The sequence below is a fragment of the Pleurodeles waltl genome, chromosome 1_1 (genome assembly GCF_031143425.1).
Source record: "Pleurodeles waltl isolate 20211129_DDA chromosome 1_1, aPleWal1.hap1.20221129, whole genome shotgun sequence".
NCBI lineage: Eukaryota > Metazoa > Chordata > Amphibia > Caudata > Salamandridae > Pleurodeles > Pleurodeles waltl.
In genome coordinates, this window is record NC_090436.1 from 832,951,629 (window position 1) to 832,977,962 (window position 26,334).

Below are 26,334 nucleotides of genomic sequence, written 5' to 3' on the forward strand. Positions count from 1 at the left end.
GTCACTGTTCAGATAAATCCATCAAACAAAAGTTATTGTCCATGGGAGATCCATCTTTACCGGAGTCTATCAGGATTGCCAAAAGTATTGAAACAGCGATTAAGTCAGCTAAAGAGTTGGAACATTCACAGGTGGAGCAGATTAATGTGGTTCAGAGAACAGACGACAGACGTAAAGTGAACAATTCTTGACACTAGATTCTCACCATTTCACTGCTTTTGTTTCTCCATGGGGTACTTTTCAATATTGCCGAATGCCATTTGGTCTGACATCGGCAGCGCCAGTATTTCAAAGAATAATGTCTACTCTACTTAAACTTAGGCATAAAAAAGTATGTGTTTTTCAAGATGACGTGTTAATTCATGCATGTGATCGTCATGAACATGATGAGATTTTGAGACAGGTGTTGAAAGTGTTTGATAGTGCGGGTGTTGTATTGAAGAGAGAAAAGTGTCAGTTTTTACAAACGTCTGTAGATTATTTGGGGCATGTTATGTCAGCAGAGGGTGTGTATCCCAAACCTAGTCTTGTGGAAGTGATTGTAGATGCACCTGAACCTCAGGACAAAGTGGGGGTCAAATCATTTTTAGGACTGTGTGAGTTCTATTCCAGGTTTATTGAAAATTTTGCTATGTTAGCGAGACCTATTTCAAATTTACTGAAAACAAAAGCAGACTGTGTGGAATGCTGAATGTGGGGAAGCTTTCAATGCTATCAAACAAATGTTGGGAAGTGTAAGTGTCCTGCGATCTTATGATCATAATCTAAAGTGTGGTTTGACCGTTGATGCAAGCAAATTTGGTGTTGGGGATGTGTTGACGCAGATCAATGGGAAACAGGAGTATACTATTGGCTTTGCGTCAAGGGTTCCAAGACCAAATGAAGTACACTATTCTGTAATAGAAAAATAATACTTAGCTTGTTGGTGGGAAATTGAGAAATTCAAGTCTTATCTGTGGGGAAGACATGTTTTACTCCAAACAGACCCTAAACCATTTGTTACTATTTTAAATGGTAAATAATGTCAAGAGTAGCACACCTAGAATAGCAAAGTTTGCAGCCAGGTTATTGCAATTTGATTTTTCTGTTGTGCACATTTCTGGGGAAAAAAATTAAAGGGCAGATTATCTATCTAGGAATCCGGTTGCTGAAGATTTTGGTGAAAATGTGACATTCAAGATGAAAATTGTTTTATTTCCGGAATTGAATTGGTACGTATGGGGTCCTTTACTGAAGTAGATTGGAAAAAAGCATCTACGAATGATCACTTACTCACTAAAGTCATAAAGTACATTGAGGATGGTTGGCCTCATGAGAAAAGTGTGGAATTGTTTGCTCAACCTTACTTCAAGGTGTCAGATGAACTATCCATTGAAGATGGAGTTCTTTTGAGGAATGACAAAATTGTGCCTCCTGAAGTTATCAGATCTGTTATTTTGGAAAAAGCTCACGAGGGTCACTCAGGCTCCACACTTACCAAGAAAAGGGTGAGAGAATACTATTGGTGGCTGCAGATGGACAAAGACATTGAAACTTTAGTCAAATGTTGTCATATCTGTTCGTCCAGTGATAAAACACTGAAGACTTCAACGCCTCTGCTAAAACCCATTGAGTGTTCATCGGGTCCATGGGGAAATAAAAATCGGAATTGATTTAATAGGGCCTTTCAATTTGCTTCCACCAAAACTGCGATATGCTTATGTAGTAGTTGATTACTTTTCCAAGTGGCCTCATGTGAAGTTTGCAGGCGATGCTAGTTCTAAATCGGTGGTGTCTTTCCTAAAAGATATTTTTTTTAGGAAGGTTTTCCCAAGGAGCTTGTCTCTGATAATGGAGAGCAGTTTGTGTCAACTAAATTTGAAAGCTTTCTGAATGAATGTGTTATCAAACACTTGAAGAGTTCTCTACACCAACCACTAACTAATGGTTTGGTTCAGCGTTTTAACCATGTGGTTTGTGAATGTGTGCAATGTGCTTTGGCTAATGGGTGTGTGGTTGATGCGGCTGTGAAAAGTACGCTCTGGTTCTACAGAACAACTCCCCAATGAAGCACGGGTTATCTCCTTTTGAAGCACCTAGAGGGAGGAAACCTGCCACTCTATTTAGACCAGCATGGTTATCCAAATTAGTGAAACATACTACATGCAAGGATGACATTGGCCTTACAGTTCGTTCTAATATGGGGAAAGCTCAGGCTAAACAAAAAACATAGTATGACAAGAACAAATGTGTTAAAAGAAATTCAATTCATGATTGGTGATTGGGTGCGGGTCAAAGTGCCTAGTTTTGTAAAGAAGGGTAACTAAGTTCTCTGATCCGTTAAGGGTTGATAAAGTGTGTGGTAATGCTTTTCATGTGAATGGACGTTTTTGGTGGAACATGGGAAAAGTTGTTAAAGTCTCAGGAGATGATAATGTCGTGCCACCTGGTGACATGCTGATTGAAGTAGAACAGAACACTAAAGCGAAGAAATCTTCCAGTGTACACAGTTCCGGCGAGGTGGTTGACATGAGGTCGAATCTTTTGCCTATTAGGAAAAGTCTTAGAAATCATAACTTACCTTTGAGGTACCGTTAATGAGAATATTTGTTATGGAAGTGGTTTGGTAAGAAAAAGACATAATGTCTATGCAAACCATGTGTTTTTAGTTACCAGTGTTGTGTTGTAAAGCAAAATGTTTGATGTTTCTGGTTTAAAAAAAAAAAACAAAGAAAAATTAAATTTAACATCTTGCACTCCATGGCGTGTGCGCACACACAGTGGAGCGGAAAGCCTCGCTCGCTCGAGGCTCTTCCTCCAAGGTTCAGTTCTCTGCCGCGTGGGCTTGCGCAACAAGAGAACCGAGCGTTGCCTTTTTTGACGGTGGTTGAGGCGGGGAGCAACAGGCGGCTCGGCGCTGCGCTGGCACTGGGGTGATTTTATTTATACCATTACTTAATGAAAAATAAACCTCAAATTGTACAAGGCTGCTGTGAGTTTTTCCAGGCACTACAGATTGCTCCCCCATTTTCTCCCAGTCGTTCTGTATCTTCCTTGCCACCCTCTTGATGTATTTCTCATTCCCTATATCATGCCTGTCACTTTGCTATTTGCTCGCCTCCCTCATTCTTTTCCTGCTATCGACCCCCTTGTGCTTTCTTCAATGTACTGGCTCTAACTTCCTCTGATGCTGTAGGCCTTGCCAATCCTTATGTGATTGGGGCACAAACACTATCAAAGTCCATACTGATGGGAGGACATCTGGGATTTTTTTCATTTTTATAACAGTTACACTGTTTTAAGGTAGCCCCCACGTTGCATCCTGTTGCATCTTGTTATGGGATATCTATGAGTCTCAAAAATTTAACTTTACCAAAATTGCAAGTGTAAGTCGCAATGAAACTACTCATATAAATAATGAAAGTGAACAACATCGATAGTAAGACTAAGACATTTTAATGTTAAATACGCTTTCAAGTAATCAATGGTGCTTTCTAACATTTACTATGGAGCTTGTTCCAGGTTAACCCATATAAAACATCATACATACCCAATAATGTAAAAGTATAAAACTGGTACAAATGTTTACAGTAAACAAAAATGTAAGAAAAATAATCTCCCCAAAAAATCTAACTTTACAAACATTAATAAAATCTTTCATATTTTGTACAACTAGAAGGTGCATTGGCACTCTGCCTGTTAATTTACTTAGGCCATCCCTGTATCAAACAGCAAATTTAACTTCCGTGACAACAGTGTCATTACAATCCCATAAATAAAATAAGTTAGTTCACATTTTTTTCAGCACTTAAGTAAGACCATAACCTAATGTGTCTTCAGCGCTCGCTTTAATAATTCCAGGTCCTTTTTGTTAACCGTGTTGACAGCTCTGCAGCCATATTCTTCCAGTTGCAGAGGTATATATTTTTCTAGTGGACCAAGGCCCTGTCCAGCAGGACTGGTGAAGAGTTTGGTCCACGTAGGTTTGTAATTCCCGCTAAAGCCCAGAAATGCTATACTTCCTGCAAACAAAGTACAAGAAAAGAGGGACAACATCAATTGATATCCGGAGTAAACAGAAATATAACAGTCAATCAAACTAAAAAACAAAAAATATTGTTTAAACACACAATCCTTTTTTGATTTCAGAATTAATTGTTTACCTGGGTGTACTTGATTGTCTCTTACATTAAGATACTTACAACAAGGCACATGCGTAGTAAATGGCAACAAAGACCATTTTTTGCTTTCCCGGGGAAGGATTTTACCTAGGAATTTGGTAACATTTTTCCTACAAGAGATAATTCAGTCTTTAGTCACTTTTTTTAGTTACCTGCTGAATTATTGGGGTTTCCTTACTTTTGTAATGCTTTGTAACTCTGATAAGAGTATCTTACTTCCCTGTTCTAGTCGTTTTAGCCCTGTATTTATTTTTTCCATCCATAATGTATTGAATCGCTGGAACCTTGTGGACATAGCATGAAACCATGTCATGGTTCAAGAGAAGTGGATCTTGGAAACAAAGCAGCAGGCTAGTACGGCAAGAGAGAGATCTGCCCATTCCACATATAGATGTTGGTAGTTTTAATGAAGAAAGACTGACTTTTTCGAAAATAATGATAGCACATGACATACTGCTTAATGGCTTCTACTTCTTTACGATTGTAGGTTTATTTTTCATTTCTTTGACAAATCTGGACATCCGAGACGCATGTGAGGAATGGGCAGCAGATTGTACAGTGAGAGCAATGGAGGCATGAGTAAGGCACCTGGTCAGGCAATGGTGGCATGAATTTTGTAGACGCATAAGAGAGATACAATCGAGTGAATGGTCATGCCCTGTACAATGGATGTTTGCAGCAACACAGAGGGAAGACTACTGCATGCTTCCAGATGCTAGACGTGCTGTTGGGAGCCTTTGAAGCAGTAGTGGTAGAGGATGGGCAATTTCAGGTAAGAACTTTGTGGTAAAGCTGACATTCCTTGAATGTTGAACATTCCAAACAAGAATGGGCTGTGTACAGCTCAAGGATCTGCAGAAAGACCTTAGCAGTGGAGAATCATGTTGTGGGTGATATGGTGGACCATAAAGGTCTACCTTATATCTTTCTTGCAGACATCCCAGCAGAAGCACAAGCCCCATGCACACTGGAGATACCTTCAAAAAGGTGTGGTCTGTCAGTAAAAAATGCAGATAGAGAAAAATGAGCATTACAATGATGATAGGTTGGCCAAATGTGAGTAAGGAGGCTGTGAGTTCTATTAAACACTCATTTATAAAGGCCAAAACCTAAGGAATTAGAAAAAGTGTCACAAATTCAAAAAGGTTTACACAGCCTAGAAGCAGCCAAAAGGATTGGAGAATGTAAGAGGCAATGGGAGGACAAAAGGTTACAGAGAATCACACTGATTTTGTGGCAATCAATGATTTTCCAAAAAACATCAGCTAAGTTATTTGCAGTAAAGTTACCAACACAACGCAAACATACTTCACACCCTAACCTCCAGCTGGATGAATCAGAAAACGTATTATAGAGTGAGCGGTTTCTAACCTACTATAGATATTCTTACATGTGGAATAAAAAGAAGAGCAGCTCAAAAAATCACAACCAGAGCGCCTATGCGTCATCATCACACTATTATTAGTCCAGGGAAAAGTCTTCTGTTTAAGACATTTAGGAAAACGTTGTGACAAAAATAATATCAAAGTTCTCCAAATGCCACAAGGCAAATTGGGCAACAACCTAAACCTGTAACCAACCACACATGTACCAACCAAACAGTAAGAGTGTAAAACTGGCTGGACAAAAGGGTGGAAGGTTTTGTAAGGCTATCTACATTTCAAAGCAAGGAAAAGCATGCATAGATACAAACACCAGCAAAAGACCTAAACGCTGAAGTCAAACTTGAAGGCCTAAGACGAATATTATTAATAGAGGCGAAAATCTCCATAGAAATTAAACATAACTATGAGAGCGTGAAAGAGTTAGACTGCAACCCCTAAAACATTACCTGGTGCTATAATCAGACCAGCGAGAAGAGATCACAGTCAATTAGGAAGAAAGAAATATGGCATTAGAAAACACTCCAACGTCAAAACGACATGAATTTGGAGAGTACCCCAACTGAATGACAGCCTACATGACTCCTAGTGTTTGGCAGAGAGGAAGCCAAACCAGTGTAGGTGAGGCTCAATGGGGGCCTCTCAGTAGGTATCAGTATTTCCCTGGTAGTGACATAGAAAGAAATATTGACTGCGATTTAACAACCTAATATTGGCATTAGGCAAAGTTATACTATCTCAAGTATCTGATGCTGATAAACATCAGTCTGCCTCTAAACCAACTGCTAGATGAGCACAGCGTACAATACCTAAGGGTCACTGTACTATGCAGGGGGAACATGGCCCCTAGTGACCAGATTTAAAAAGGTAATTGGACACCTATGTCTAATTTTGCTGCACAAAAATGCTTTACATACAATAAATGCCACATCCTGACTTGCAGAATAAGGATAAGGCGAAGTTTAGGATCATAGACTGCACTTACAAAATCAGAAATTACAGCAGTATAGCAGATACATATTTTCCGCAAGAGGCAGAAAAGAAAAAGTAACTTTAGTAACACTTCTGATGGATACTCTTATACAACCATAGATTCCTCAACTTACAATACTCCCCTAGTACTAGATTGGAGCCAAAACCTTTCTCATCAATGCCTCTATGCACTGATAGGTGTGGCTTTGCCGCTCCATATTACCACAGGAGTGAGAGAGTGAAGGTGCACCTAAGTACCACCCCTGTGCGTTGATGTCAGGTCCTTAAGTGAATCTTTCAGTGCCCTCAGACACGGAGCATGAAAGAATTGTTGGTACTAATATGCCAATTCCTAACTTAGGACCAATATAGAAGTTAAAAAAGGCCACTGTACAGAACGGGGATGTGACAAGGCAAAAATAAATCTGCAATTAGATAGTCAGAAAGAGCTTTACTGATGGTAAGTAACTTGTTCTACTATTGGATCACTCTAATCACATATTCCTCACGTTAGGATAGATACCAAAGCAATTCCGCCCCAAAGTAGATGGACTGTGGAGTGCACTCAGTCTAAAACATCCTGCAGGACCAAAATGGAGAAATCCCATCAGACCTGGCTTTCTCGGCAGAAGTGCTTTAGGAACATGTGCACCAGCACATATGTTGCTGCCTGGCAGATAGACAGGCACTCTGCAAGTCAATGAGGTGGTAGCAGCCTTGGTGGAATAGGCTCCAAGACCTTCCAGGTGGTCTTTCTTGGCCATTGTGTAGCAGTTCTTAATGCAGGGGACTATCCTCCTTGACATGGTCCTCTTCTGTATCGCCTTTCCTTTCTTCGCCCCAGAGAAGCCCACAAAAAGTTGAATGTCCTCCCGGCGGCCCCTGGTAGGATCAATGTAAAAACTAAAGCCCTTTTGGGGTCTAGACAATTAAGTCTCTCTTATTTTTAGCCAGCCAACAAGAGTTTCATCATTCGATAATAACCCAATGACTTTGTCAAGGCATAATATATGGAGGTTTGACGAGAATGTAATCAATTGTTCTTCATAGCTGATATCTGAGGTATGGCAGGAAATCAATAGCGGTAGGTACAGTCCGCATGTGCGATGGAAGTTAAAAATAAGGTAAGGACAACTAGAATGGTATCCAGCATGGTGTCAGGCAGTTTCCATACCTGGCAGTCTATAGTGACAGACATCCAAGTGACAAAGCATGTGTTGGCTATCTAGAAACTGCCTAATGAAAGAATTTGTGAATAAAATAATTATGAATAAAATGAATAAAATAATTGTTTGACAAATTATGAAGACTTTTTGGTGATAACTAAGGGTGTGCTAGCAATGCAAATAAAGATAATGGAGTCCCTTTCGGCACAACCACCCTGAAGGAGAGATTGGTGCAGAGTCAGGCTGTCAAACGACAGGTTGTGCTTTAGTGATTTCGTAGAATGACATTGTTCTAGATCGGGCTGAAGTCGGCTAGTGGTCAAACAATGGGATCAGCATCAGATGATCTTCCAGTCCCTTGGCTGCAAAAATCTGCAGCATGGTCTCCTTGAAGACATTGATATGATCTGTCACTGCCAATGGCACATCAGGATCAGTTGGGGAGTTTACATTCGGGGGCCGTGGAGCAGACCAACTAACACTGTGATACACTTGCACTCTCTTCTTGGACACAAGGTGGAGCGATGGGATTGAGTCTGCACCGCTTTTTTATGCTGTCTCTTCAAATTTGATTTGGACTTACTGGAGGACTTCGACCACAAGGTGAACTTCTCACAAGAACAGCTCTGGAGTGAGAGCGGTCCTGCACTCTCAACTCAGAGAGGGACTTACACAAGGGTTTTGATTTGTGATGTTCATGATGTACAGATCCACCTTCTGGATCAGCTCAGGGCGCATATGGGAGCATTTAGTGCACAACTTAGAGCGTTGCTTCAAACCCAGACACCAGAGGCACACTTTGTGAACGTTCCTGATTGACATGCTTTGTACAGTAACGATATGGCTTAAAACCTGTCTGTTTAGGAGAGGGCATTATTCCGTTGCACACTGGGTCTCATTTTGGAAGTCACTGAAAGGACGGAGAATGTGCACATCAAGGTCGCACAACTTTCAGTCGTGCCTCGAGCATAGGCACCAGAGAGACAACCTGTGCAGGTCAATGATTGACATCTGCTTTCTGCAGTCACAGCATTATTTGAAGTCTGCAGATTTTGGAAAGGACATTGTTTTATAGCACAGTGGTTCTCATTTTGGTAGTTGTTGAAAGGATGGCGAACGAGGAGGAAGTTTGCTGGATCCACGGCAGAAGGTGAGGAAAGAAAAGAACTGACATCGGCATGGAGGGATGGCGCTATATGCCAAAGGAAGAGTATGGACATATCAGGTTCACAAGCTATTGCTGAACAGAAGGGGCAAACATTTATAAGTGATTAATTAAACAACTGATCTCCGCTGTATAAAAGAACAGCAGGAACGTTCCCTGCTAGCTATTCAAGAGCTAGTGAGACACTGAGTTATCTGATGAATTACACATTTATAGCAAATAAACAGCTCTGGAAATGTGAGTACAAGGCCTTATTGGAAAGACTAGTGAGCTGGGCTGGTCTTTTTGGAAACTAATGAAAGAACAGAATGGACTGCAGGCAACCTGCAACAAAGACAGGCGAGATAATGGATCCAACTCAGATTGTTAGAAAAGGTCGAGGATGGCACTGATGATGAGTTGCTGGCAGGCTTCAAAACCCTAGTGACTTTGAATAGAGAGGAATATAGGATATGATGGAACGAACAAATAGAGGTACGGTGGTTAAGTACATTGGATTTATTGAGAAACCAAATTAGCGAGAAGACTTTGGGAATTCTGAGTGTCAAAGTCCTCCAAATGTGCACTCTTGGTGGGTTAAGAACACTAAAGTACTTCAAATTACATGGTAAGGTCTAGGCTAGGCTAGCCTGCTCAATTCTACACAATACATCTCTTCTGGTACATTAGGCAAAGCAGTGGGGGAGAAACAGATCTGGTAAAGCTGACTATGCAAATTTGTGAAAGCTGTTTAAGCAGAGGGGATACCAATCAAATTGCTTTATCTGTCAAGGATCTCTACTCACGGACTTAAATAATTATAAAATGTATAAAACTGAGAAAAAATGAATAGGAATAAACAGGGCTGATGTGTTGCCTCCAGTCAATTTTATTGTACAAATAATAAACTTGTCAACAGTACTAGGTAACATATGTTGTTTCCGTCTAAAATTAGATGGGACACAGAATTTAATCTTATGCTATTCTGAATGAAACAGATCTGATGGACCATTTGCTATCTGGGTTAAAAAAGGTCTTATTTGTCCCATGCACTTACCATGGGGGTAAATACCATTAGAATATGGGAAAGGCAAAATGATCTTTGATGGTGTATCAAGCACTGCAAGTTCAACTTTGTTAAAGCATGTATCTACCCTGGTGTGACCATTCAGTCACAGAATTAAATAGAGGCTATTGCTCCAAGCGAAGAAAGGTGAGTAGATACTTTCCCAAAAAGGCTGATGAGGTTCAGCATAAAGTGTGTGGGATACACATTACTCCCTATGAATGCGACTTTGAAGTCAAAGGTCATCCAAGGAACTTCTTATTAAGCCTGGTATAACTTCCACATATTGTGTGGTCTTATAGACTATAAGGAATGGATATCTTGCTAAAAGACAATATTGAGACTGAGACAAACTACACCAACAAATTCAATAACGGTAAATGGATATTAGCTGCATTTTTAGAACTAGTGGTGCCCCAGCACTGGTTAAACTACTTAGTCTTGGTATTTGTAGTAGCAAATGATTTACTAGTTACTGTAGTGAAGGAGGAGCTGTAACAATCAACAGCTGTGACACAGAAGGCATTTGGAATGTCTTCCTCCAGGTCACTGGAAAAGATTAGTTTGGAGAGAGGGAGATACAAACCTGAAATACCAAAATACATTAAATCCCAAATTTGGATGACTGCAGCTAAAGAAATTATGTGTGGTATTGTAAATATGTAATCCAATGTAATAGTCACAACATTTATTTGGCCTCTTCCATCAAATACAGAGCACAAATAATTCAATAGCCCATTTTCAGAGTGAGACCCTGTGAGAATGGCTAAGGATTCCAGAGAAGCAGAGTTGTATATTTGTTGAGTGGAGAAGATGTTGAGTTACTTATATTGTTCTGCTTTATCAGGAAATACTTTGATTTCACTGTATGACAAACTTAATTGCAATTGGAGGGAAATCCAATGAAGATGTATAGTGAAACATTTTATGGTCTTTAAGTAACACTTTGTTTAATTCATTAATGTTAGCAACCGGTGCAAAATAATGAGTGTCTATATATGGCTCCTAAACAAAAACAAAACACATTTGGAATGTCAACAAAACCATGAATATATAACATCAATGACAAAAAACAGTAGACCAGGAAAAATCGGGAATTAAGAATTTCACATATTAAAATGTTTTTTAAAAAAAGCAAAGAACCCTTTGATAACCAATTGGGGATTTCATCATGTGAAGGGGGTGTAGCAATTAGTTCCAGGGATCTGTGTGCCAAGTGGCAATCAACCAAAAAATCAAAGCAGGTGAGATTTCAGAGGAACTTTGCTGATCTGTGACAAACCTCTTAAGGACTTTCTATACAATTAATTTGCTCTATTTTTTCAGAATTCATAGCTAGATAGCATTTGTATACTTTATAAGAAAACACAGCTTACTTTATCAGGACCCACTGAGGTTTCCAATTTAGGTGGATGGGTTTAGAAACCATGTGCAGAAAAGATTCACCAACCTTGACTAAAACTTTAAACTGAGGTTCAAAGGGCATTTTACAATAAACCTTTATCATAAAGTTGAGGTTATTGAGAATTAATATAACAAGCTCAATATAAAATATGAAAAAGAATAGACTACTTTCAATATGCTGCTGCTATCCTAGATGAAGATGAATCTGTTCAAATACTACTACAAAGAGTTACTTTTCAATAATAAGTAGTTGAATCTCTTGTAAGGGTTTCAACTTGTTGAAATAGTTTACTAGATGTATATATACAAATGGATCAGCAACTAGCTTACTGGCACATTGCAGCATTGGTGTTGTACACAGCTTTTTAAGGAGTCATGGTATTTGGCACAGAGAAGTAGTTCAACATATGGCAAAGTGATTTCATACTTTCTTCTTTTTATACCATTAACAATATCATTTTATAGCAGTGGGATGGTATTTTTGGCAGGATTACATTACATTTCAGAGGTTCTCTTACATTACATTTTTATCTGCATGTGTGCAACTACATGTCGATTTTTATTTTACATTCATTAACATAAAAAGGGAACACTCTGGCCCATGGGGTTGGGGATACAAAGACCAGACAAAAATATCAAAATTACCCTGCTATTACTAGCTTTACTAAACTCTATCAATTTCCACATGCATACGTGTCAGACACACTATATCATGTAATTTGTTAATTATTTTAATTCATTGCACTTTAACAAAATGTTAGACATGCATCATAGACAGAGCACATGCCCTTTCTCCACTTATTCATCGTATTTTCTTTCGATAACAATAGTTACTTCAAGTAACTATAACTGGTGACCTAAGGTAACTATAACTTGCGCTTTCGCCATGCACTGCTAATTATACCAGATACTACATCAGTCATTACATCTTCTATGACATAATTGATAATATCACTGTAACATGGGCAGTAAAATTATTGATGAAAAAATTGTACATGGCGAGGGCGCAAGTTACAGTTACCTTAGGGCACGAGTTATAGTTACTTGAAATAACTCTAACAGCTGAATTTCTATGGTTTTGTGTGTGTGAAAACTGTAACACCCCTGTAACCTTTTCTTTTTTATTGAATTTCTAAGGTTTTATTTATTTAATTCGATTTTCTAACTAGAACGTATATATATACAGTGTATATATATATATATATATGGAAAATGTCACTTACCCAGTGTACATCTGTTCGTGGCATGTAGTGCTGCAGATTCACATGCTATGCATAGCTCTTCCGACATCTAGTGTTGGGCTCGGACTGTTACAAGTTGTTTTTCTTCGAAGAAGTCTTTTCAGAGTCACAGGATCAAGTGGTGACTCCACTTGATTTCAGTGCACATGGGCATCGACTCCATTGTTAGATTGTTTTTCCGCAGAGGATAAAGGAAGGAGTGATAGAGTATAGGAATATAAAAAGAGGTCCATGCAAATGTAAATGTATATACATATGTACAAATGTAAAACGTAGACTACAGGCATCCGGGGAGGCGGGAGGGTGCATGTGAATCTGCAGCACTACATGCCATGAACAGATGTACACTGGGGTAAGTGATATTTTCAGTTCGATGGCATGTGTAGCTACATATACACATGCTTTGCATAGAGTAGAAAGCAGTTAGTCCTCCCAAAAAGCGGTGGCTAGACTGTAGGAGTTTAAGTTATTTGAAATAATGTCCTTAAGACAGCCTGGCCTACAGTGGCTTGTTACTGTGAGAAAACAGCAACACAGTAGTGTTTTGTAAATGTATGGGGAGTTGCCCAGGTGGCTGCTTTACATATATCAACCATTGGTATGTTTCCTAAAAATGCCACTGATGCACCTTCCTTTCTTGTAGAATGTGCTCTAGGAGTGTTCAAAAGTTGTCTTTTTGCCTTGATATAGCATGTTTGTATGCATCTAACAATCCATCTTGTCAAACCTTGTTTTGATATAAGATTGCCTTTATGTGGTTGATGGAAATAACGAAAAGCTGCTTTGTTTTCCTAAAATCTTTAGTTCTGTGTATGTAGTACATAAGAGCTCTTTTGAGATCTAGGGTATGAAGAGCTCTTTCTGCCATAGAGTCTGGCTGTGGAAAGAAGACTGGCAATTCCACTGTTTGGTTGATGTGAAATGGATATACTACTTTTGGTAGAAATTTCGGATTTGTTCTAAGTACAACTTTATGTTTGTGCACTTGGAAAAAAAGGTTCTCCAAGAGTGAATGCTTGTATTTCACTAACTCTTCTTAAAGAAGTAATAGCTACAAGGAAGGTGACCTTCCATGTTAAAAATTGAATTTGACAAGAGTGCACGGGTTCAAAAGGTGGTCCCATGAGTCTGGTAAGTAGGATATTTTAATAATGCATTTTTATCCTTCTATAAAGGCCTTAATAACAGGAACTCTGAATAAAGAAGTATGTTGAATAGTTTGTAAATATGCAGATATTGCAGTAAGGTGTATCTTGATGGATGAGAAAGCCAAATTTGATTTTTGCAAATGAAGTAAATAGCATACAATATCTTGTATAGATGCTGTAAGTGGATCAGCGTTTTTAGATTGACAGTAGTAGACACATCTTTTCCACTTGTTTGCGTAGCATTGTCTAGTAGTAGGTTTACGTGCTTGTTTAATTACTTACATACATTCTGGTGGAAGTTTTAGGTATCCAAATTTTATGACTTCAGGAGCCAAATCGCTAGATTGAGAGCTTCGGGGTTTGGATGCCTGATTTGACCTTTGTTCTGTGTTAACACATCTGGTCTGTTTGGGAGTTTGGAATGAGGTACTACAGACAGATCTAGGAGTGTTGTGTACCAATGCTGGCGTGCCCATGTTGGTGCTATGAGTATCATGGTGAGTGACGTTTGACGTAGTTTGCTGACTAGAAAGGGAAGGAGTGGGAGAGGGGGAAAAGCATAAGCAAATATCCTTGACCAATTGATCCATAGAGCATTGCCCTTGGATAGGGAATGTGGGTGTCTGGATGCGAAGTTTGGCATTTTGCATTTTCACTTGTTGCGAATAGATCTATGTCTGGTGTTCCCCACTTTTGAAAGTACTTTTGAAGTACTTGGCAGTGAATCTCCCATTTGTGTGTTTGTTGGTGATTTCTGCTTAGGAGATCTGCCAGCTGATTGTCTATCCCTGGAATATATTGTGCTAGTAAATGAACTTGATTGTGAATTGCCCATTTCCAATTTGTTTGGGCTAGAAGGGAAATTTGAGATGAATGTGTCCCACCCTGTTTGTTGAGGCAATACATGGTTGTCATGTTGTCTGTTTTTATGAGAACATTCTTTGTTTGAGAAGAGGTTGAAATGCTTTTAGGGCAAGAAATACAACTAATAATTCTAAGTGGTATTTGTGTAGCTGTTTCTGTTTGACATCCCCTTGCCCTTGAATGGTCTTGATTGTTTAGATGAGCTCCCCAACCGATCATTGATGCGTCTGCTGTGATTATGGTCTGAGGCATAGGGTCTTGAAATGACCACCCCTTCATTAGATTGCTGTGATTCCACCATTGAAGGGACATGTGTGTTTGGCAGGCCATCAACACTAGATCTCGAAGTTGACCATGTGCTTGTGACCATTGTTGTGAGAGGCACTGTTATAAGGGCCTCATGTTTAGCCTTGCATGTGGGACTATAGCTATGCAAGATGCCATCATTCCTAGAATCTTCATGATAAATCTCACAATGTATTGTTAATTTGGCTGTATGAGTGGTATGAGATTTTGGAAAGCTTGTATCCTTTGTATATTTGGATAAGCTAGGGCTGGTTGAGTATTTAGGATAGCACCTAGGTAAGGTTGTACCTGGGCTGGTTGAAGGTGTGACTTGTGGTAGTTTAGAGTGAACCCTAGGGTGTGCAAGGTTTCTATCACGTAACAAGTGTGTTGTTGGCATTGTATAAAATTGCTTGATTTTATTAGCCAATCGTCTAGATATGGAAAGACATGGATGTGTTGTCTTCTTAAGTAGGCTGCTACTACTGCTAGACACTTTGTGAACACTCTTGTTATGCCAAATGGCAACATATTGAACTGGTAGTGTTTTCCTGCTATGACAAACCTGAGGTAGTTTTTGTAAGCTGGGTGGATGGGTATGTAGAAATACACATCTTTGAGGTCTAGAGCAGTCATGTAATCTTGTTGTTGTAGTAGTGGAATAACATCTTGCAGAGTTACCATGTGAAAATGCTCTGACAGGATGTATAGATTGAGGGGCCTGAGGGTGCCGTCTTTTTTGGAAATCAGGAAGTACAGGGAGTATACTCCTGTTCCTTGTTGAGAATGTGGAACTAATTATATTGATTGTTTTAATAGTAGAGATTGTACCTCTTGTTGTAACAGAACAGAGTGTTCTGGGGACAATTTGTGATATCGTGGTGGAATGTTTGGAGGAGTGGAGATTAATTCTAGGTAATAGCCATTGCAGATAAGTGATAATACCCAATTGTTTGCTGTAGTCTTCCCCCCACAGGAGATGTGTGAAGTGGAAGGGAGGGAAGGAAGTCACTATTTAGGTTGTGATGTGGTCTGTTTAGAGGTTTGGAATTTAACTCTGTTCCTGAAACACTGACCTCTATAGGATCCTCTAAACCTACCTCTTTGATACTGGGTTTGTTGTCCCTGCTTTGTTTGGTAGGTGGGAGACTCTGCAGATTGTGGCTTAAAATCTCCTCTAAACTGTGGTCTGCGAAAGGAGCCTCTATATGGGGTGGTGTATAAAGTGCCCATTGCTTTTGCAATATCGGAGTCCTTCCTCAGTTTCTCAATAGTGGTGTCTACTTCTGGAACAAAGAGGTGCTTCCTTTCAAAAGGCATATTAAGTACTGCCTGTTGAATTTCTGGTTTAAAACCAGAGAAGCGTAGCCGTGCATGTCTTCTAATATTGATGGCAGTATTTACAGTCCTTGCAGCTGTATCAGCAGCATCGAGGGCAGATCGTATTTGATTATTGCTGATAGCTTGTACCTCTTCCACCACTTGTTGTGCTCTTTTTGTGTTGCTCCTTTGGGAGATGCTGTATAATATCTTGCATTGCGTCCCACTGGGCCCTGTCATACCTGGCTAGAAGTGCCTGAGAATTTGCAATCTCACTGATTTGCTCCTTGTGTGGCAACCCTTTTCCCAGCTGCATCAATTTTTCTACTCTCCTTATCAGGAGGCGGTGCGTCTCTTGATGACTGTCTGTTTGCCCTTTTTCTTGCCACACTGACTACTACTGAGTCTGGAGGGACCGGATGAGTGATATAATCTGGGTCAATATGCGCATGCTTATACATTTTATCAATTCTAGGGGTGATGATGCTAGCTTTGACAGGTTCATTAAAAATTTGGTCTGCATGTTTAACCCTTCCTAGTAACATTGGGAGACACTGGTACCTGGAATGAGTAGAAGACAGTGTATTAAATAAAAAGTCTTCTTCTAATGGCTCAGAATGCATGGTTACTCCATTATAAGCTGCTGCCCTAGATATTACTTGGGTGTATGCAGTGGTGTCTTGAGGAGGAGAAGGTTTTGATGGATAAAGGTCTAGATCATTGTCCAGGATGGGATCAGGGTTATAGAGGTCCCATGGGTCTGCTGTATCTCCATGTGAGTATAAAGAATGTGTTGGAGAAGGCAGTGGAGGTGGGCGAATCTGAGATGAGAAAGAGAGCTGTGGAGACTGAGGAGGAGAAGTATGGAGAGGTAGTGGCTTCTTTTGTTTTTGCACCTTCGCTGGTGTTGCACAGAGTCTAGTTCCTCTTGGAAAGCCAGCTTTCTTTTGGTTTTTAAAGGGGTTGCAGTGATGGTTCTTCCTGTCTCCTTATGAAAATGGATTATGGACTGTGTCTCATCCATAACCTGTAACATTGGTTCAATCTCAGCCTCTTCTTCAGAAGTCTTATGAGTTTCCATGATTGGCCTTGCAATCTGTTTTAATTTTTTGGAAAGTCCTTGTTCCTCTGTATATGAGCATTTTTTCGGCTCCGAGGTGTCTCGCTTTTTCGGTCCCGAAAAAGTAGTCGGAGTTCTCGGCTCCAAAGCCGATTGCTGAATTTTCAACTCTGAGGAATGGGGTCTTTTACTGGAGTCTGATGTGGTGCTATTAACGGATTTGCTCAACTTTGAAGTGGATAGAGGAGTGGCCTTTTTTGATGCCGACCCCAATGGACGGTCGCCAGCAGTCTTTTTTTCGGGCCGAACCATGGCTTTTCGGCAGTGGTGTGCCTAAGGCCTTTGAATGTTTTTTGTGCAGGGGTGTAGGGGCAGATGTACTCACATGCTGGCCAGCTGTGATGGGTCTGTCGTCTTCCGATTCCTGTTCGGAGTCTGTGTCTCGGATGGAGACTGCTGTCTGTGCCTGTTCTTCCTCCATGACGTCGAGATGTTCGCTGCTTTTCAACGCCATTTCAAGTCTTCAGGCTCTGCGATCTCTCAGGGTCTTCTTTGATTGAAATGATCAACAGGCCTCACAATCTTCCTCCCAATGGTCTGGAGAAAGGCACAGACTACAAACCATGTGTTGGTCTGTATAGGGGTACTTCGTGTGGCACCAAGGGCAGAATCGGAATGGAATCCGATCCATCAGGCTTCCCACACGGTAGTCCCGAACAGGCCAGAGTTGGGCGCATGCTCCCCGAAGGGCGAAAATGAAGGTTCCGACTGTACTATCGGTTCGATGCTAGATGGGAAACACGATCGAAACAATACTGACGAATAATAGGGTTTTCTGAGGTTTTTCGAATCAAAATCTCAGAGCGAGAGGAAACGCGTCCGAACTAGACCGCGGAAAGAAAACAATGGAGTCGATGCCCATGTGCACTGAAACCGAGAGGAGGAGTCAATCGATCCCTTGACTCCGAAAAGCATTCTTCGAATAAAAACAACTTGTAACACTCCGAGCCCAACACCAGATGTCTGAAGAACTATGCATAGCATGTGTATCTGCAGCTACACACGCCATTGAACACATATTTATATCTATATATGTATATACATATATATAGATATATATATATGGAAAATGTCACTTACCCGGTGTACATCTGTTCGTGGCATGTTCCGCTGCAGATTCACATGCTGGGCACTGTTCCTGCCATCTAGTGTTGGGCTCGGAGTGTTACAAGTTGTTTTTCTTCGAAGAAGTCTTTTCGAGTCACAGGACCGAGTGACTCCTCCCTTTCGGCTCCATTGCGCATGGGCATCGACTCCATCTTAGATTGTTTTCTCGCATAGGGTGAGGTAGGAGTGGTAGAATGAGAATAGTAAAGATGTCCATGCAATGGAATAGATATGTATGTACATAGTTTGTGCTAAAGGAATGTTTATTTACATATATACAACTTCTAGTTGCAACTTAAACGGCTACAGGCTCCTGGGGAGGTGGGAGGGCGCATGTGAATCTGCAGCGGAACATGCCATGAACAGATGCACACTGGGTAAGTGACATTTTCCGTTCAATGGCATGTGTAGCTGCAGATACACATGCTGTGCATAGACTACAAAGCAGTAATCCCCCCAAAAGCGGTGGTCACCCTGTAGGGGTTGAAGTTGTTTGAAATAATGTTCTTAGTACAGCCTGTCCTCCTGTGGCTTGTTGTGTTGCTAACACATCTACACAGTAGTGTTTGGTAAACGTATGAGGTGTAGACCAAGTGGCTGCCTTACAAATCTCTGTCATTGGTATGTTACCTAGAAAGGCCATTGTTGCCCCTTTCTTCCTAGTGGAGTGTGCCTTTGGTGTAATGAGTAGCTCTCTTTTGGCTTTCAGGTAACAAGTTTGTATGCATTTAACTATCCATCTGGCTATACCTTGTTTGGATATAGGGTTACCAGCATGGGGTTTTTGGAAAGCGATGAACAACTGCTTAGTTTTACGAAATGTTTTTGTTCTGTCTATATAGTACATTAGTGCTCTTTTTATGTCTAATGTATGCAGTGCTCTTCCTGCTAATGAGTCTGGCTGTGGAAAGAAGACTGGGAGCTCCACAGTTTGGCTTAAATGAAACGGTGAAATGACTTTAGGCAGAAAGTTTGGATTTGTGCGGAGAGCCACTTTATGTTTGTGTACTTGTATAAAGGGTTCTTCGATAGTGAACGCCTGTATTTCGCTAACTCTTCGTAGTGAAGTGATGGCTATTAGAAATGCTACGTTCCAAGTTAAGAATTGGATTTGGCAAGAATGCATGGGTTCAGAAGGTGGACCCATGAGTCGTGTAAGTACGATATTAAGTTTCCACAAGGGTACCAGTGGGGTTCTTGGAGGTATGATCCTTTTTAGTCCTTCCATAAAGGCTTTAATAACTGGTATTCTAAGTAGTGATTTTGTGTGTTTAATCTGCAAGTAAGCAGAGATTGCAGTGAGACAGATTTTGATGGAAGAAAAAGCGAGATTTGCTTTTTGTAGGTGTAGTAAATAACTCACAATGTCTTGTATGGAGGCATCTAACGGTGTGATTTGGTTTGCTTGGCAGTAGAAACAAAGCCTTTTCCATTTATTAGCATAGCAATGCCTTGTGGTAGGTTTTCTTGCCTGTTTAATGACTCCATATACTCATTTGGAAGATTTAGATAGCCAAACTCTAAGACTTCAGGAGCCAGATTGCTAGGTTGAGTGTTGCTGGTTTGGGGTGTCTGATCTGTTGTTTGTGTTGTGTTAACAGATCTGGTCTGTTTGGGAGTTTGATGTGAGGTACTACTGAGAGGTCCAACAGTGTGGTGTACCACGGCTGGCGTGCCCACGTTGGTGCTATGAGTATTAGTTTGAGTTTTTTTTAACTTAGTTTGTTGACTAGGAAAGGAATGAGTGAGAGAGGGGGAAAAGCATAAGCAAATATCCCTGACCAACTGATCCATAGAGCATTGCCCTTGGACTGAGGGTGTGGGTACCTGGATGCGAAGTCTTGGCATTTTGCGTTTTGTTGCGAACAGATCTATATCTCGTCTCCCCCAGTGGTGAAAGTATTCTTGTAGTATCTGGGGATTCATTTCCCACTCGTGAGTTTGCTGGTGATCTCAACTGAGATTGTAGGCTAATTGATTGTGAATGCCTGGAATATATTGCGCTATTAGGCGAATGTTGTTGTGAATTGCCCAATGCCAAATCTTTTGTGCTAGGAGGCATAGTTGTGATGAGTGTGTTCCCCCCTGTTTGTTTAGGTAGTACATTGTTGTCATTTTGTCTGTTTTGACAAAAATGTGTTTGTGAACTAGAAGAGGTTGAAAAGCTTTTAGTGCTAGGAAGACCGCTAAGTTCTAAGTGATTTATGTGTAGTTGTCTTTGTTGACTGTCCCATTGTCCTTCTATATTGTGATTCTTGAGGTGTGCTCCCCACCCAGTCATTGACGCATCTGTTCTGAGAATGGCGTGAGGCACAGGGTCTTGAAAAGGCCGCCCTTTGTTTAAATTTACAGGGTTCCACCATTGAAGCGAATAGTGTGTTTGGCGGTCTATCAACTCTAGATCTTGGAGTTGACCCTGTTCCTGCGTCCATTGTTTTGCAAGGCACTGCTGTAAGGGCTGCATGTGTAGCCGCGCGTTTGGGACAATTGCGATGCATGATGCCATCATGCCTAGGAGTTTCATGACAAATATGACTGTGTAGTACTGATTTGGTTGTATGTTTGATACCATGTTTTGGAATGATTGAACTCTTTGTGGGCTTGGAGTGGCAATTGCTCTTTGTGTGTTGAGTATTGCTACCAAGTATTGTTGTAATTGGGATGGTTGTGAGATTTCTGGTAATTTATAGAGAACCCTAGTCTGTGTAGGGTATCTATTACATACTGTGTGTGATTTTGACACCAATGTTGAGTGTTGCCTTTTATTAGCCAATCGTCGAGATATGGGAATACGTGCATGTGATGTCTCCTTATATGAGCTGCTACTACAGCAAGGCATTTTGTAAATACGCTGGGTGCTGTTTTTATCCCGAAGGGCAATACCTTGAATTGGTAATGTTTGCCCTGTATGACAAACCTGAGGTATTTTCTGTGAGATGGATGGATGGGTATATGGAAATATGCATCTTTTAGATCCAGTGTTGACATGTATTCTCTGTGTTTTAGTAAGGGGACTACATCTTGTAGTGTGACCACGTGGAAGTGTTCTGATTTGATGAAAAGGTTTAGAGTTCTGAGATCTAAAATTGGTCTTAGTGTTTTGTCCTTTTTGGGAATAAGGAAATATAGGGAATAAACCCCTGTTCCTTTTTGTTGGTGAGGTACTAGTTCTATGGCTTGTTTTGTTAATAGTGCTTGGACCTCTATTTGTAACATGTCTAGATGTTGCGCCAACAGTTTGTGCGCTCTTAGGGGAATATCTGGAGGGAAATGTGTGAATTCTATACAGTAACCATGTTGGATAATTGATAGGACCCATGTGTCCGTGGTTATGTCTGCCCAATGTCTGTGGTAAAATGTTAGTCTTCCCCCCACTGGTGATGTGTGTTGTGGAAGGGTGACAGTCAAGTCACTGTTTGTTATTAGTGGCCTGCTTGGTGGGCTGAAATTTTCCCCTTGATCTTGGGAATTGTCCCCTGAAGGAGCCGCAAAACCCCCCTCTCTGATATTGGGATTGGTTGGTGGGTTTTGCTTGAGAGGTGGATGCCTCTGAAGGCTGTTGTCTGAAACCTCCCCTAAATTGCGGTTTCCTGAATGTCCCTCTGTGGCAGTGGGGATAGCCGTAGGGATTAATGAGACTCAGATTGGTGATTGAATATAAGTGGTTTTATTTTAGAGTGCAGGTGCCTTCTTAACAGTCTCTGTCTTATCTTTATGTGTTGGTGACCTCCTTTGTTCTCTTCTTTGCCAGGGTTCCCGGTGGTTGGTGATATTTCTCCTGGCGGTGGTGTCGTCAGGTCAACCGGAAAAAGAACGAAAGGTAGGTAAGTCGCACGTCTGGGTGGTTTGTTTGGATGATTTTAGTGAGGGGAGAGGGTGTAGAGAGAGAGCGAGAGAGATGTGGTGTGAATGGTGATGGTCTGGTGTAGGACTTCAGACCCGAGGAAAAAAGAAAAGGATAAGTATAGTTGACAGGGTCCTGTCCCGTTTCACCTCGGTGGAAAACCAAAACTTCTTTCTTTCACTATTATAACTACCTCCACTCCGTGTTAAGTGATTAGTGCTCCCCCTTTTCTGGTGCTTTCTTTTCCCAAATATCCCTTCCCAACTTCCCTCTGCTCGCCCTCTCCACCCTCCTCCCTTCCCACTATAGCACTTATTCTATTTTTCATGCAGGACCGTACCTGCTTGAGCCACGCCCCTCCAGGGACGTGGCAGAGCTGCTGTCTTTCAGGACCTCCTGGCCCTTCCGTGGTATCGTCTCTGGAGCCCAAGAGTCTTTCTTTGTTGGGTTCTTCTTCCCCAACGTCTAGAATGCTTTTTCCGGCATCCTCTCCTCCCTCCGTGTTCCCGTCACCCTTTCCTCCTCCGTCCCGGCGTCCTTCTCCTCTTCGTCTTCTTCCTCTCTCGCGCCGCGCGCGCGCTGTCCTACTTCTCTTTTCATTTGAAACCTGGATATCTGGGTTTCCTGCCTCTGCGGGACCCCCGGGGCACTCGCCGGACTGGGGATCGCCATTGTATGTAGCCGGGGTTTCCAAAACCCGGCTACACCCTTTATATTGGGACGAGTAGAGCGTGCCCATGGCTTTGGCCGTGTCAGTGTCTTTCTTCATCTTTTCGATGGCTGTGTCCACTTGTGGCCCAAACAGTTGTTGCTGGTTAAATGGCATGTTCAGTACTGCCTGCTGTATCTCAGGTTTGAACCCTGAGGACCTTAGCCAAGTGTGCCGTCTTATTGTGACTGCCGTGCTCACAGTTCTTGTGGCAGTATCAGCGGAATCCAATGCCGAAGGATTTTGATTGTTCGATATTGCTTGCCCTTCCTCTACCATCTGTTGAGGCCATTTTTGATATTCCTTGGGGAGATTCTGGATGATATCACTCATCTCGTCCCAGTGAGCTTGGTCATAACGGGCGAGGAGGGCTTGTGAATTTGCGATACGCCACTGGTTGGCAGCCTGTGACGCCACTCTCTTTCCTGCAGCGTCAAATTTGCGACTCTCTTTATCTGGAGGTGGTGCATCTACCAATGACTGTGAGTTGGCTCTTTTCCTTGCAGCACCAACCACTACAGAGTCCGGTGGCAGCTGTTGCGTGATGAACACTGGGTCCGACGGAGGTGGTTTGTACTTTTTCTCCACCCGCGGTGTGATGGCTCTTCCTTTTACCGGCTCTTGAAAAACTTGCTGAGCATGTTTAGGCATGCCTGGGAGCATAGGCAGGCTCTGGTATGAGGCATGCGTGGAGGCCAGGGTATTAAAGAGGAAGTCATCCTCCAATGGCTCTGAATGCATGCTAACATTATGGAATGCAGCAGCCCTGGCCAAGACTTGGGTGTAAGAGGTGCAATCCTCCGGTGGAGACGGTTTTGAAGGGTAGCACTCAGGGCTATTGTCCGAGACAGGGGGATCGTAGCGGTCCCAGGGGTCTACATCATTTTGCGACTGCACAGTGTGTGTGGGTGACTAAGTGGGTGTGGCAATAGGTGACCCTGTCCTTTGTGGCGAATGCGGGGGAGAAAGTTCTGGCGAAAAATGGTGAGTTGGCGATTTTTCCCTGGCCACTTTAGCTCTTGGCTGATTAGTCTCTGATTGTGGTTGGAAAGACAGCTTTCTCTTGAATTTGAGAGGAGGGGCAGTTTGGATCTTTCCAGTATCCTTATGGATCTGTATCCGTGCCTGCGTTTGGTCAAACTCTTCAATTTGAAGCTCCTCTTCAATCTGTGCCTCACTTTTAGCTGTTTAGAGAGCCCATGTTCCTCGGTGTACGAGGTCTTTTTCGGCTCCGAAGCCGGTTTTCTCGGCACCGAAATGCCCATGCTGATGGAAGGCCTCGGCTCCGAAAGGCTCTTTCGAGGCTTAGTCGATTCGACAAGGCGATGTCGAGATTTTTCGACGCCGGGTTCTCGGCTCGAGTCCGAAGACTTTGGCACGATTTTGGCCTTTTTCGGTGCCGAAGGTGTTGCTTGGTCACCGCTTTGTTTTTTATGGATCGAGCCATGGGCTTCAGGCAGTGGCGTCCCTGAGGCCTTATGTTTCTTCGGTTGACTGTGGGGTTGGGTCGGGCAGGTGTACTCACTTTTTGGCCTGCTGTAGGCAGTCGGTCTCCGTCGGAGTCATCCGAGTCCGATCCCTGGATGGAGATAGCCATCTCCTCCTCTTTGACGTTGAGGTGTTCTGAAGTTTTCGACGCCATCTGCATCCGCCTCGCCCTCCGATCCCTCAAGGTCTTTTTTGATCAAAAGGACTTGCAGGCCTAGCAAGTATCTTCTCTGTGCTCCGGCGACAGACACAGATTACAGACCCGATGCTGGTCTATATAGGGATACTTAGCGTGGCACTTCGGGAAGAAACGGAAAGGGGTCCGGTCCAATAGGCTTCGACGACGTCTGTGGTCGGGCCGACCAGGCTTCGGCTGGGCGCGGAAGCCCCGAAGGGCAACGGAATCGGTTGTCTCGTCGGTGTCGATGTAAGATGTTTCCCGATCGCAAACAATACCAACGCTTTTCGAGGATTTTTAGTCTTTTTCCGATCCGAATAACGGAGCATAGAGGAACACGTCCGAACCCGATGGCGGAAAAAAAACAATCCAAGATGGAGTCGATGCCCATGCGCAATGGAGCCGAAAGGGAGGAGTCACTCAGTCCCGTGACTCAAAAAGACTTCTTCGAAGAAAAACAAGTTGTAACACTCCGAGCCCAACACTAGATGGCAGGAACAGTGCACAGCATGTGTATCTGCAGCTACACATGCCATCAATCACACATATATATATATATATATATATATATAGAGAGAGAGAGAGAGAGAGATATAGATAGAGAGATGAGAACTGAAAGTGCTCTCACACTAATTTCATAGTCTATTTGCCCCAACACTAAAAGCTGCTAAATTATAAATTAAGATGAATGTGTGTATCCTGGTCAAGTCTATAGTGCAGCAATTGAACATAACTAAAAAGCGGCATCAATGAAGTTTAGGAACCTGGCAAATGGCAGATATAAGACAAGACTAAAGTATATATATATTTTTTTTACTGCATACCCTACAATATGGTACAATAAAAATCATTCTTGTTCACATTGGTGCACATGTATAACAGTGTAAATATCCCACACAGCTTTACACAAATATGAGCACACTAAAGGTTAGCTACTTATATTTCAAAGGTTAAAGTAAATTGAAACAGAATATAAAGTAGAAGTCAAAATGTTAAAGTATTCAATTTCACAATAGGCCCTGGCTATTGGAAATAATCATCAAAGTCTCTTAAACGTGTTGCACGCCATTTAGAATCCAGTGCAGATACTAGGGAGCAGATTTGGACACAAGACAAGTCAACTTAAGACACAAAGCAGCTTCTGAAACAGTCGTTTTCATCATACAGTATTAAGAAATCAAAAGTTTCAAGTTTACCAAAACCAAACAAGTACAAACCTTTGTTTTGAAGATAGGCTTTCTTGGCTGTTCCCAGAGATATCAATGCTTCAGAGATTTCATCAATATTTCCTAGTTCTCCCCTTGTTGCTAAGAGAACAATTGACCTGGAGAAACAAACAATTCATTGAGGACAAATTTGAACAACAGGATAATCATTCAATATTATATTCCATACACTCCAAGAGATGATACAACAGTCAAACAGGACAAAGAATACATGGCTTATAACAGCAACTATCCGGCTTTCATGTTACTGAGGTTAGTAAAATGAGTGGAAGTGAGTAGGATTAATAGTAATACTTGCTATCGGTAATACTACAAAACATTACAGCTCACACAATCAGCAGTATAAAAATTATGTCATTTAACTACATGGTTCAGTCTCAAAGCATTTACAAATGAGCTAGTAAACTTTTCTTGTATTATAAATGCATAAAGTCAGAAGATAATTGAATCCTTCACGTGAGAGGTCTCATTATCCAAACATTCTCCACTCAAATAAATCAGCACTTTATG

At 41.6% G+C, this 26,334-nt stretch overlaps 1 protein-coding gene across 1 annotated transcript in view; it reads right to left on the reverse strand.

Moving 5' to 3' along the window:
- Positions 1-3,419: 3,419 nt before the first annotated feature.
- CEMIP2 (cell migration inducing hyaluronidase 2) overlaps positions 3,420-26,334 on the reverse strand; it is a 371,877-nt gene continuing 348,962 nt past the window's right edge. The window contains exons 23-24 of the mRNA XM_069228897.1: positions 25,816-25,922; positions 3,420-4,001 (exon numbers count right to left, since the gene is read on the reverse strand). Coding sequence (XP_069084998.1) covers positions 3,805-4,001; positions 25,816-25,922 — 304 coding nt within the window. The 3' untranslated portion in view covers positions 3,420-3,804. The remainder of the gene's footprint in view (positions 4,002-25,815; positions 25,923-26,334) is intronic.